This window comes from Athalia rosae, chromosome 1 (genome assembly GCF_917208135.1).
Source record: "Athalia rosae chromosome 1, iyAthRosa1.1, whole genome shotgun sequence".
In the NCBI taxonomy this organism is placed as follows: domain Eukaryota; kingdom Metazoa; phylum Arthropoda; class Insecta; order Hymenoptera; family Athaliidae; genus Athalia; species Athalia rosae.
Window position 1 is genome coordinate 12,053,921 of NC_064026.1, and position 14,594 is coordinate 12,068,514.

At 37.8% G+C, this 14,594-nt stretch overlaps 1 protein-coding gene across 1 annotated transcript in view; it reads right to left on the reverse strand.

The window, feature by feature from the left end:
• Positions 1 to 312: 312 nt before the first annotated feature.
• LOC105687195 (cationic amino acid transporter 2) overlaps positions 313 to 14,594 on the reverse strand; it is a 30,485-nt gene continuing 16,203 nt past the window's right edge. The window contains exons 5-14 of the mRNA XM_012402639.3: positions 12,161 to 12,369; positions 9,978 to 10,149; positions 9,588 to 9,771; positions 9,394 to 9,518; positions 9,043 to 9,293; positions 8,693 to 8,938; positions 7,928 to 8,072; positions 7,739 to 7,832; positions 7,307 to 7,434; positions 313 to 7,222 (exon numbers count right to left, since the gene is read on the reverse strand). Coding sequence (XP_012258062.1) covers positions 6,855 to 7,222; positions 7,307 to 7,434; positions 7,739 to 7,832; positions 7,928 to 8,072; positions 8,693 to 8,938; positions 9,043 to 9,293; positions 9,394 to 9,518; positions 9,588 to 9,771; positions 9,978 to 10,149; positions 12,161 to 12,369 — 1,922 coding nt within the window. The 3' untranslated portion in view covers positions 313 to 6,854. The remainder of the gene's footprint in view (positions 7,223 to 7,306; positions 7,435 to 7,738; positions 7,833 to 7,927; positions 8,073 to 8,692; positions 8,939 to 9,042; positions 9,294 to 9,393; positions 9,519 to 9,587; positions 9,772 to 9,977; positions 10,150 to 12,160; positions 12,370 to 14,594) is intronic.

Below are 14,594 nucleotides of genomic sequence, written 5' to 3' on the forward strand. Positions count from 1 at the left end.
GACGTAATAAATGTTTCTTATTATACAGACAGTAAATAGAGCGTAAACGTATAATTCATTAATTATATGACGTAAACTTCCTGCTATTGTCGATCACCGAGATCAATATGTCTTTATTATTTTCACCAATACCTATGTAGGAATCGTACCTACGTGATTTTAAGTATTAAAGACATGTGATACTATCATTGTTCTTTTTATTTTCACTACACGTGATTCAGGGAGCTTCATCTACGATTTACGCGCGATAATCGAGGATATCGGGATAAAGATGAAAATTATAAGAGAAACAAGATAAAAGTTCGCTCACAATAGTCTTTCAATAATCATTTTTATTTTCACCCTTATTGATATTAAATAACGTAGTTACACAGGGTATATATATATTTTACATGTAAAATTCTATATATCCTCTTCTTCTCTCTTAGTTTTTTTGTTCTTTTTTTTTTAATTTCTTTCTCTCTTATTAATTTGTTTTTGTTTCGTTTTCTCTTCATATTGTATCCCTTTTTTTGTCTATCTTCTTTTTTTAATGGTTTTTTTGTCGATTCATTTTCAATTATATACCTCTCCAAAATTTCGAACGACATTTACATACTATTATGATTATATTCCTTGACTTGTTATATTATAATGCACAAAATGCGAATCGATTCTATCCAATTTCCATCTCTGATTCCCCCTCCCCCCTTTTGCCACCCATTGCTCCGCAAACATGTATTAGAGTGGGCTAACAAAATCGACTATTTTTCTCAATTTTGTTGTTTGACTTTGGATTTTTGTAACTACCGCTGATAACGATATCTAAATAAATAAAATACGTTTTCTTAAAGAAAATCTGATGCGCTACCATAAAGGTCTCTTAACATTTTTCATTAAATTCACTCTATTAAAAGTTATTCGATGTTGAAGTTGAATTCAAAAGTATAATCCATTGCTTTTTTAGGGTCAGACTTAATTTTTTTCATTTGATTGGAAAATTTAGGACTTAAATGTTGTTTTTTGTCGGATCACTGCATTTTTTTCCCAAAATCCATAATTTATTGATTATAAAATTCATTCTCGATGTATTTAGCTAACTCCAATAGCCAAAAATTGAGTCCAACGCTATAAAGGGCAATAGATTACATTTGAATTCAACTTCAATATTGAATAACTTTTAAAGGAGTGAATTTAATGACAAATGTTAAGAGAGCTTTCTTGTAGCGCGTCGAATTTCCCTCCAGAATATATATTATATTTATTTAAATATTGTTATTAGCGGTAGTTACAAAAATCGAAAGTCAGAAAACATGATTGCAAGAATAGTCGATTATTTTGGCCCAGACTAATATGTATACCGTGTGATTCCGGTGAAACGGGTTGCGATCAACGCCTGCGTTGAAATATTCGAATTTCTTGTTCTTCGAGCGAACCCGAGCTGCGTTGAAGTCAGCGTACCCACCAGCGTAGGCAGTTTATTGTGGAGTGTCACCTTGAGGGCTGCAGATCACAACAAGACTCCTACGCCTGTGGCTACGCCGACTTCAGCGAGGCTTCGGGCTCGCTCGTAGACCGAGAAATTCAAATATTTCGAGCATGCGTTGATCGCAACCGCTTTCAACAGAATCGCACTGTATATATATATATACATATATAATATCGATCGTAAGCTTTATTATATGGCAGAACATATAATATATTAGGTATAATAAGGTAGGTATTTAATCTTTGTGTATACTTTTAAGTATATTTGCCTCGCAATAAAATTTTTCTTTGGTGTACAACGCGTTCATCATGACGTTACTATGTTATGGAATTTAGTTTTTCAATTTTTCGCTTATTTCTTCTTCACCCATTTTCGTATGCTTATTTATTTGTTTTTTATTCTCTTTTCCTTTTTCGCGAAGTAATACAAATAGTAATTATGCAAATAGATATAATTATAACAGTAAAAGTTTGTAATATATATATTCTCGCTTTTATATATAATATGAAATTAAACGTGTCTAACAACAACCAGTTAGATAGAAACTTTTTTTTTTAGTTTTCTTTATAATTCATTCATTTATTTATTCATAGATTCATTCTCTCGTTTTCTTTGGTTGTTCATTTATAATTTCCACCTCCATGTTCTCTTCTTTTTCTTTCGATGCTTTCTCCTTTTACTATATATACGTCATTTATTTATTTATTCAATTTCATTTTTTGTTTTCTTTTTGTTGGTTTGTTTTTTATTTTTATTCATTTTTTTTCTTTTATAATTGGAAGATGCTTTTCGTCTCAATGTGCCTTTGAATTAACTATAACTCTAGCAAATTTTTTATTCCAATCGCCAATTGAGTTGCGGTTATTTCAAAATACATTCATTACGGTATATACACACGGTGTCCCACATAGGTAATGTAGTTAAATTATTAATCGGAAAATGAAAAATAAAATAAAATGACCAAGAATTTCATAATCGTATGAATATGTCTGTACCTATTTTACACATCGTGTTTGAGTGAATCGGGTTTTGATCGTAATAAATTTAGGAATCGTTACAGTAATCAAGTTTTGTTACGGTAAGTAAGATATATCTACGATATAGTAAGACACCCTGTATATACATATATATGTTAGTATAATAGGCCATTTCCTCCTATCTAAGAATTTGAAACTCTAACTAAAAAAGCAAAGAGTTGAAATATTCTTCCCGTAGATTGTTCGCCTATACACGACAATTGGTCATCTACCATAACGATGATGATAATAATAATAATAATTTTTGGTGCAATTTTATTACCTATTTTCACGTTGCAATAATTTAATTTCTTTTTCTTTTTTTTTTGTTTTGCAAATTTTCCTCTTCTTTTTTCTTCTATTTCTTTTAACTTTTGCGAGAAATTGGAATAGTATATAGATTAAATATACATATATAATGTAGGTATATATATAATTAACGTGAAAATCAAAACTTCAATTTAACAGCGAAGCAGATGCGACGTTCAAATTTGTTAATCGAGTCAAAAATCGCGCGTAATTTTGCATCGCGAAATTATTTTTATTTCGACACATACTGCATTTCTCTCTCACTCTTGTTCTTTAATTTTCCTTATTTGTGTTATAATTTATTTATATGTTATAAATATTTAAATAGCTCAATATCATCCGATTCGCAAAGTCGACGACGTCGTCTACGACGCCTTCTTCTGCAATTTCGAGCGAAGAAGATACCGAAAAACTTTCATTCCCTTTTAACAAACTGTGGTATCGACCATCTTCCTTCATTCTGAAAAGCAACTTCAAAATTAACACTTTTCATCGACCTTCTTTGCTTGTAAACTGCAGAAGTTTTGTTTCACATTTATTTTATTTTTTTTTTTTTTTTAGAAAATACATCTATTTTGCTTCTGACTACAGAGAATTCTTTCTTTTTCTTCTATTTTTATTGTGGATCTTCAAAGGAATCTAGTGACCTCTGGCTAGCGTCTGGGGTACAGGCACTGTTCTTGTTGAAGTATAACGTATTACGCCTTCACCGTTTATCGTAAGTTTTAATTGTATCAACGAGATATCGCTATTCATAAGAAGAATTAAAATTGGAAACAAAAAAATAACCATCATAATTATTACGTCGGTGAATTCCGGAAACTTTATATAATATAATAATGTATAATATACTATATTTATATAATATAGTGTTAATAATATTTTACAAGAGTATTGAATGAATTAGTGTATACAACGACTATATAATTCTCAGCACGCTTGAAATATTGCTCGAATGTCGTCATTTTTTCTTGCTAACTTTTTCGTTTCAATTTATTCTTATCCCTTCCTTATTAATATAATAAATATCTATGCTTAGTCTTCATTGTGGAGATCAAGAATCTAACAATATTGGCTCTATGATCGACATTATGGACACTTATACGAATGGAAATTTCAGTTATTTTTTGTATTTTTTTTTGTCTTTCGAGTTTTCTTTTTTTTTTCTTTTTTTTTCTTTCTTATATCAGTTTCTCTTCAACTAAATTAAAGCTATAAATACGCTAAACTTGAACTACGATTTGTAACTACGAGAAATTTTCAAATAATTATACGTCATACAGAGAAAGGAGTATTTGCTATTACCTATCATAGTTATAGTATTTATATCATTGTTATTAATATAATAATTATGACTATTATTATTATTACTATTATTAATATTATTATTACAATGTACGTATTATAGCTCGATCTCGATAAGCTGTGATATGGTTTTCAAAAATTTCACAGAATTATGTTTTACTTTTGTCTTTTTTTTTTGGTAGTTGGTTTTCTTTTTGTCATCTATACTTTTTCGAGTTTTTTTTTCTGTTCATATTTATCTTTTTCAAAACAGTAGCTTTCCTTTTCGTACGAGTTTTCCTTAGTAAGATATATTCAATATAACATCATTTTCAATCGTCAACTTGTAAAGATGTGCATTCAAAATACTCAACAATTTATCATTAATATTTAATAATATCAGGTAATTAATTATGCATACATGCGTAGACATCAGGATGATGTTAGACAATATCAGTCTGTTAACTGCAATAACAACATTTTGTTTATGGAAGTGTGGATAAAAAAAAAGAATTAAAAGAATCAAGACAGGAGACGTATGTATATAATCGAGTGATTTGTTGTTTTTTGCCAAAATTCATTAGGAATTGATTCATCGATTAAGTTTATTCGTAATTTGATGTCATGCGTGTTTGGAAAAATCCTCCTGTGAACGATTGTATGCATATTATATTGTGACTCTAACGCGCTAATGAACAACAGCTTAAACCTAAGATTTAAAATTTTTCAATCCGATTAAAAAATTGCGACGGCTGATTTTCGAAACACGTTGTTTTCATTGAAATATTTCTGCACTTCAAATTTTATACAATCTCATTTTATTCTACGTGATGCCTTGCATATGTGCTTTTTATAAATCGCAGTGATTTCGGATATAATTATTTCATCCGTGTTTTGATATCTTGTAATTATATCATGTACATTTTTATGTATTTTTTCGGTTGTTAATTTTTCGGTTTTATTTGCTGCATAACTTTTATTGCACATAACGCGTCGATTGCAATGTTATGTATACTATATGTTTTCTATTTATACGCCTGTTCAATGATCGTTAATTTAACGCTGTAAATAAGCGCGTGGAACGTACGCTCGTGAAATGTAAAATTTTTTTCATTCAGCAATCAAAACGCAAAAGAACTGGTAAAATTCGTATCCGTAATCAACATTGATCTCCATGTATGTTATCCCAAAAACAACGAATCAATTGCTGTACCTGTTGGCAAGCTTTTAGAATTGCAATTATTATTGTTATTATTTTATTCGTCGAATCACTCTTAAATCTAAACGTTAATATTATTCGCGTACCTCGTTAATATACATGCAATTGCCGGGTGATGATGAACATTTATATTATCTGGAAAATAATAAAACCTTTGAAGTTCGCACTGGCCCTGTCGATGATGTTAATATAATAAAACCTGGTAACACAATATATAGATTTTTAAAAAGTATATTGTACGATATAATATATGAATACGGATTTATCTGAAGCACAAATATTTCGGAATATTTTTGGAGTAAAATATGATCGATACCAGATCGATCAGATGTTATCGCGTGAAAGTTATTCATCTGCTTTCGTTGCAAAAGCAAATATATGTTGTGGAATGGTTCAAGATACTGAATGGAAAGATTCCATCCCTACAGTCTCACGTGTCAACAGTTAACCGAAGATACGTTGAATATAATATAATGTATGTTACATGTAAATATTAAAAGTAGTAAATATTACGTGGATAAAATTTTCAATCAGTTTTAAACTGTTTTTTGGAGCGACATATAGGCGAAAATCATAATAACGATAACAGTAATGATAATGAGGATAACAATAATTAATTTATACAAATTGTGTGAATTAATGCGTATTTTTATGGTAATGACTTAGACGATGTTGTATGTTATAGTATAAGCTTAAATCTAGGATTACATGATATTAAGATTAGGGAAAGACTAGATTTAGGCGAGATTAAACTGCTCCTATTAATTGTTTTTTTTTTTTTCTGACCATCCGTTAAATACCTGTTTCTTAGTCGACTTATGATTGCAGGATTAAAAGTGCGCACGTGTATGGAAAACTGAAATTCATCTTATTGTTAGTTTATTACAAGTGGTCGCTTCTCGGTATAATAATTATTGGATTCAATCCTTTTGCTCCGTTCATTCGATAATTCATGTATGTATATGTGTAGGTATATGAGTATATATATATATTCTTGTTTCAAAGTAGCCTCCGTTTCATGGAACTTTTCCAACTAATCTCATAGTCAACAGTTGTATACAGTTAGAATAATAAATATTGCCGCCATTATTTGCTACGTTTTTTTTCTTCAACGATACAATTTTACAATATTCAACAAATCACCTTTCGGAATATTGCAGAAAAACCGCCCTCCAGCCTCCTTAGTTTTTTCAACCCCTAAACCGGCTCTTCGTCGCGTTTAATAACAACGAAAATAATTGAATAATTATAAATAAATAGATTCTTACTAATTTTTGAGCATTTCAAATCGGTCCGGCCAAAACTCACAGCAGCAGATCAATCATCTGGCAATCATATAATATAACATTCGGACTATGTTGTCCCCCAAATTCAAATTCAATTGGAGAATCAAATATCCATTGTCACCGTCCACGTAAGTATAAGTCCATTATACTGTACCATAAATCTGCAATTTCCGAAAGAAGCCAAAAATACTCTATTCCATCTCTCGCTGAAGTTCTTTTGGGTTTTTCTCTTATCAGTTTTATTGTTAGTCTAAGCTATAAAACACAACCTTCTAGTCGTCCCAGGTCGGGAATGCCTGTTCCGAAACGAAAAGGACATTTGCTTCTCCTGAAGCGGTTTTTTGATCGCGAGCTTGCGCGGCGCTACCGCTTGTATTCGTAGCGTGACTCGGTGTGCCGCCGAAATTCGTACTGCCAAAAAGTGGCTGACCGAAGGCATCGAGCTGTTGACCCCCGTAGTAACCATGGTCCGTACCGGAATTCGTGTACGAGAAACTCGATGGTTTTTGGTGGTCGGTAACCTTCAACTCTATATTTCCTCCGACCGAATCTGAGGTCCCATGCTCTGCGTTATGCTCGCTGTTTTCCTGCTCCTCCAAACTACTGTGCTTTATACCGTAGTAGAAGTACATTACGAAACCTGTAATTATATCGATTCAAGTCGGTCGGATAACTCTGAACGGTGAATTGCGATGAAACTCACGGATGAAACGATTTTGCTTACCTAGAGTCATCCAAATAGCGAATCTGACCAATGTTAGGATGTTGAGCTTAAATATTAGGTATATGTTCACCGTGACAGCGATCGCGGGAATGAACGGCAGACCAGGAGTCATGAACATGAGCGTATTCCTGTGAAAAAAGGAATCGCGATTAGTCGAGTAGAAAATTATTTGGAAATCTGCGAAGGGTTCGAACAGCTGACTCCACATCGGGTCTCAAAATTGATCGAAGCTCAGAAATTAGCGTATGAAATTATTTCGGAGTTGTTGATCATGAGGTTCGAACTTCCAACGAATTTTAAAGGCTGATAAAGTTTTTTTTTTTTTTTACGAACTCATTTCGCAATTACGAGAGCTGGTGAATATCGTTTGCGAAATGGAGACATACCGAATGGAAACGTTTGGTAATTGACCGAAACTCTTTGACGCAATACCTGTTTTGTGGTTTTCTGCTGATCGCCAGCAGAACTCCGATGATCGCGAAGAGCAATAGAAACGTCAATATCGTTACGAAAGTCCCCATATTTCCTGCAGATAATCATCGACGGATACCTTAATTACTTTTACATAATTCTAAGGTGTTACGAATTATTATACATCTTTTTATTTCACACTCCGCTTACCCATTCCGCAAACGATGATCAAATCGAAGATCAGGATAAGCAGGTAAAGCACGCCGACCATTTTCATAACGTAACGTCCAGATGCTTCCGTCGCAGGCCCTCGGTCAACCCAAGGGAATATCGCTGGACAAAGGTATTGGGCTGCCTGATGGTAAAAATTTAATTACGTTAACGATCCGACGAGCTTCTAGAAACGCGCGAGCGATTATCGGTGTATTTTCGCTTTCCCTTCAACGAGGGAATATGGGTAATTTAAAAGTTGGTTATTTCCTTATCGACGAAGGAAAAAAAAAAAAACCGCAAAAACGTTCGAGCAACTTAATTCCAATCTTTCGCAAACTTCTTCCGTATTACATCTTCGATCGGAAAGTTACATACATATATGTGTTATACCTGTCTGTACGTACCGGTGGATTTGATATTCATGAATTCATGTATTCGCGAATTTATTAACGTATGAATCGGTAGAGTGCTCGAAAAAATATTTGGAAACCTTACTCTCCGTAGCAGACGGCGAGAATAATAGAAATACGCTTTTCAGCAGCTGCAGGTATACCGGCCGGGGGATATAAAAATATCAAAATTGGTATTACAGATCGATCCTCCGCTGAGGATCTTTACGAGTATGTATTTCGAGAAACTTCAATGAAAATTCATTTCGTTAGAGATGAAAAAAATGGCTCAACGATACTCCGGAAAATCCATAGATCCGACGAATCTCAATTACCTGTATATATTCAAGTTTAACGATGCGATTTAACGAACCTGAAGTCGTCGTTGCAAGTAGCTCAACGGTGGACCGATAATCGGCGTGTTTCCTGGATATTGATGACTGCTACCGCAACTGGAAGCTGCAGCGGCCGCGTGAACGCTCCCATAAAATTTATTTTCCGTACGATCGCTGACGAGATACTGATCGTCTTTTCCCATACCAACGTCGTCCTCTTCTCCGCCGTAAGTATCGTCGGAATCCGGAGACGAGCTGTTGCACCTCCTGGTAATCCGGCGAACCTGCGGGAACACAACGCATGCGGCAAACGTCGAAAGAATGATCGATGAAACGAGATGAAATGAAGAAAAAAAATCATCATCATCATCATCATCGATATAATTACCATAACGCGTTGGTTGTTTCCCTGTACCGGTTCCGGTTGCGGTCCGGGCACCGCGTTCAGCGACGTCGCCAGTTGATCGGGCCTGAGATCTTTCCCGTAGGAAACTTGACCGTTCGCTTGCGTATCTTTCGTAGGCGATCTGCACGGTGTTCGGAGACTTTGAGGGAGCAGTTCGACGAGATTCGTGGAATGCGGCTGGTACCTCAGAATCAGCACGCAGGTGGAGACCAGCGTGTAAGCGAGCAGAGTACCTTCGGCGTCGGGGAAGTCGATGGAAAATTTAAGAGAACGAAAAAGGAGCGGTGTAAAAATATCGTCCCCTGATCGATGGGGCGCTCGTCGCTCACTCACCTATCGACATCATCTCCACGAGCACTTCCAGCTGGATAAGTAAAGCGGCGAATGCCGCGCACAGTCCGGAAACGAATGTCGCCAGTGCCGGCGTTCCGGTTGTCGGCAACACGTGACTCAGCGTCCTGTTCGGAGTTCGAAAGACGTTGAAACCGACTCGTTAAAAATTCAGCGGTGATCGGGCCGATGCTTACCGAAATATCAGACCGTCCTGAGCCATGGCGTAGACTATTCTCGGCATCGGGAACATACTGCCGAACATCGAAACCGTCAATCCCGCCAAGGCACCAACCGCCACTATGTACTTGCACTTGTACGCGCCCACTTGGCCGAACATTTCCACCAGACCGGAATCTTGGTCGACCTGGTCGTACGGGACTGCAATAACATTGATACTGCAGATACATCGAACATCTACGATGTGCGCGGAATATTTGCAGGTCCCGAGTAGAACGAGAGCGATGTTTGTTTTTTGTCCACCGCACCGATTCCAGAAAGAATTTCTTCATTCATTCATTCACTTATTCATTAGAGATTCATGCTTATCGATGGCAACTAATTTGTTATTTTTTTTATTCAATTACCGATCAAGGTGAGAACCATGCTGCTCGTCACGTAGGCGATTAGTATGATGACCAATGAGGATACTATGGCCAGAGGGATGCTGCGTTTGGGATTTGTCGCCTCTTCCCCGGTCGTCGCTATGATATCGAACCCTATGAAGGCGTAGAAACACGTCGCAGCACCGGTAAATACCTGGAAAATTTTTCAAAACTTCGTCCAGTTCATTCCTACGGACGTATACGCGTACGTAGTGAAAAATGGAGTCATCGCGGAGGGATTATTCGATTTTTATTCGAGAACACAACAACCTAACTGCACCGGTACGTTGGCATCCGCGAGTTTCTTCTTTGTCTCGGTATTAAATTTCACCCCTCAGAAACCAAGCTGTGGGGAAAAGGCAAAGCATGTGGTATACATATACCTATGTACCGTGTACCGTGTACCGTGTACATAGGTATATTGTATATTTATATACAGCTTTTTCCGGTGTATTGTGAAAGAAAGTCGTGTTTACCAAGAATCTACTATTCCCCCTGTTTCTTATTCCGCAGAGAAAAGAGACCAGAAGAAACCCTCCCTCGAATAAAAAAAATAAAAAAAAATAAAAAAAAAAAAAACACAACGAACGAACGAGTTCAAAGTTTGCTTTTCTAATTTGCGCAGCATGACCTCTTCGTTTCCTAGCATGCGCTTGCGACAATAATAAATGACGATGATATTAATGGTGCTGTTGGTTGAGAAACGCGCGTTTTTTTGCATTTTGTTAATAAGCTTCGCACGTGGGGCACGATGGGGGCATAATTTTTTACTTTAGCGAATCGCGCACTCGAGTAATCCTCGAGTGTAATTAATGCTTTGTCCTTTAAGCCGCGTTAAGTGCGTATCACCTCGTTTGCGCACTTCTACGTACCCCAATGTTTTTTTTTTTTTTTTTTTTTTTTGGAAAACTGACCGCATGCGAACACTCGTAAAAATTTATTAGCAATAAATTGGTCGTAACTCGAAGTATACGATGGATAGATGGATCGATTTAACAAGTCCGGATTCCGGGGCTCAAGATACATGAGAATATCCTATAAGAAGTAATGAAAAATTATGGTAATTTTTGGCCCGAGCATTGCAAAAATCTGAAGAGGTATACGTTAGATTCTTTCGATTTTAGAGTAAAAAATCAAAAAAAAATTTCTGGGATTTTCGATGCTAACTTATGTACTTTAATTTCAGAAACACGAATCCGTCAGCGAAATTGAGATAAGGAAGAATCCCATCCGGATATCTTAATTTTTTCACCTTTCAAGGCGATAAAATTTATCATTTCGAATTCGAAAAGAATCCAAGGCTCTAGTTATACCGGCAATTAATTGAATCAAAGTAATGCCGTAATGCAGTACGGCTATGCTGGTATTTGTATATTCATCAAATTCAAATGCCGGTTTTGCAGACTTTTGAAAGGGATAAAAGCAGCAGCAGCAAGGAGGTGAAGTTTCTTTTTTTGGATAACCATAATAACATTCGGGAGCTTTATTTAGAATAAAGAACAAACAGAATGCACGGAGTGAGAGTTGTTCAAATCTTTTTTCGTCGTCTTTTCTTTCAACTCGTGAAATAATCGGATAAGCCCAGCTTACACACCCCTCGTACTTTTTTGTTCTAGGAATTTCCCCTTCGCCCCCTCCCTTCGTTTCTATTTTTTACAATACATCGAACGCTCAACTGGAGTTTTAGAAACAAGTTTCCATTGTGTATCGGCGAGGGAGAAACGAAAGCGGTCGAAGCATCTAGGCACTTGCCCTCGGGGCTAAACACCGCGACCTCGGTGGCTCGTATTTGAAAACGTTGCAGGTCAGAAGAATACGACGCGTTGAACCTTCGTCATCGGAAATCCGCTGACTAACCCTCTCGGGCGTGAGTATACTCTGAGACTTGAAAAGAGAAAACGTTTTTACACATCCTTGAAAAATTGCAAAAATTCGACAAAAGTCTCCCCCCACCTCTCCGGCGTCTCTGTCTCAAACCGAAGCGTAGAAGCGATGGTCTCGCAATTGCATTCGCATTGCCGTTCGAGTACAGATTCTTATACTCCAACCGATCCAACAATTTTATGGGGGGTACTTTAGGACGCGTACTTTTGTAAGGATATAAATCCGGTGGGGTCTAATGATCGGGGAATTATATGGGGTGTAGTTTATTGTACTATACTCACTCCGCTCCATCCGTACGGTAAAAATCCCTTGTGTTCCGACCAGTTACTCGTATCGACGTAGAAAAGACCGGCAGTCATCACGAATACCCATGCGGCGAGATTGACAGCGTTTAAAACGTTGTTGAATACCAGCGACTTTTTGACACCGGCTGCCAACAGCATACCCATCAGCATGGTTATCAGAAAGGCCAGGAAATCGGGCGGGTGACCTGAAAACGGATAGAAAATGGAAAAAAAAGTAAAGCTTAATGAAAAGATTCGTCACCACGTGAAATCTAACACGGCGTACGCCTCGTTATCCTCGAATCACCTCTCGCTACCGTCGTCTGCAACGGGGTGCGAATCACCCCGTTCTCCGGATACCGGCGGCGATCCAGGATTATTAATTATTTAGGGCAAACGATTTACTGTGGAGAAGGGCGAACGGTCATTCGAACTGATTCTGGAACTACGTCCGTTCGAGTTACCCTCCGGGGGTTGGTTGGGCCCAGGGCGTAGAGCTTCGTGGCTGTAACTATGATGCGATATTGCGGTAGAGGTTTTTTCACTCGTGCTATGAAACCGCATCGACGTTACGGGTGGAATCCGAACGTCGAACTCGAAATTTCCATTATTATCGGAAACTAGTTAATTGGTGTACACGTCGCATTGTATACCCTGCGAGCTTCGGTTTTCAACGTCTACCCCCCCCACTCCCCACCGAGCTTCTTCTCTTTATCTATGAATTCCGACCTTCCGTTACCACGGGAGCGTAAAGTGGTGAAAATTGACAATGCCTGCAGCTTTCATTGTTCGAAAGCTCGTTTCCCCCTCGACCCGACGTTCAATGCGTTTGGCAGGCGTTGCGAGGTGACGCGAAGTCCTGGAACACCGCTGTTGGTTGGAAATAATAACTATAACGATAACGATAACGATAATGATAATTAACGAGGAGCTGTATTAGCTGCAGTAACGATGAGCTGCAGTCAAGAGTCGGAGGAAAGGAATAACAGCATGCGCCGGTAAAATGACGATAACGTCGCGATCGAGATCGCAAATCGACGCGAAGCGGAGATCTATGCATCGGGACCGCGGACGAGGGTCGGTTTCGATATACATAGGGTGTCAAACGAGCCATCCTCTCACGATCAATGCGGTCCACAGGTGCCGGCGGATAATCGCATCGCGCAGACGCGTGCGAAAAACATAGCCGCGTGCGTCCAAGTTAATCGCGTTCGCACGTATCGAAATCCCCTTTGTGTGACTTGACATGTTTTTCGTTTCGCTATTGCGGTGTCACTCCGTACGTACGGAATCGCGATCCCTTCGCTCCAAAATGCCACCGAACGCTGTATATGAACCGCCAACGCCATTTCACTGCGTCATACAACGTCACCCCGACGTGTCGTTCCCACCGATTTCTTCGACCCGGGGTGGCGAGAAACTTGGGAGAATCACGAGAAGGGAACTCGACATATTCGTTTTCTCTGTAATTTGTGGTTTTTTTTTTTTTTAAATTTCTTTTCTTCAGGGTACACGGAGTTCAGTAATTTGGGTTTTCTCAGAGCTTCGACCACTCTGTACTCCGGGCAATTTAAAGTTGTTGTATATATGTATACGTACAGTGTATTACGCTGACCGAAACGCGCGAGGAATTCGAGTCACGCGAAACGGTCTTCGTCCTGCCTCGCTTTGCTCGCGCCTCGAGCGGTTTCTAATCTCCTGAACACGTAGACGTCGGGATAGCCGACACGCCTCACATGTACGTAACAGCAGTTTCAGGTGGTGTCCCAGTAAACGGCGACGAGATAGCTTTTGCAAATTGTTAGTTAATTTCCGCGACGTTTCTCGTTAAGTGTAACGCCATCATAATGGTAATAGGGAATATCGAACAGTAGGGTGAACACGACGAGAATAATACGGCGAACCATATTCGAAGAGGTTTTTTTTTTTTCGATCAGGGTTACGCAATCGATCGAACGATTACCCGCGTCACGTTTCATCTCGGTAGTGGGAAATCAGCTAAATTTATCTACGTGGTATTTCCGTCCGTTATATTCAATTACTAGAGAATTTCGCCGTCGTTGTTCGATAATTCTGAACTTCGTAAGGATCGATTTAGCGTGAAATTCATTTTTTATCAAACGCCAAGCCGACTGTCAATGGCAGCTAATTCCGTTTTCGAACTTGTCAAGCCCCTTTGTGGGTCGCCCCGTGCCATTTTCTATCTGCAAAGACCACCTATTCATATTCTACTTTTATTTCGATAAAATTCGTCGAAATTCGACCCTTAATTCGTTTCTTCATCTGTACCACGCGATATTCGATCGATGAACAAAGCTGTTAAACTGTTGAACTGTCTCGATCCAGAGATATATTTTTACGGCCTCATCCCCCGGGATCAGGATAATGATTTGAAGATTTTTCATATCCCATTAACACAAGTTCAATAAAA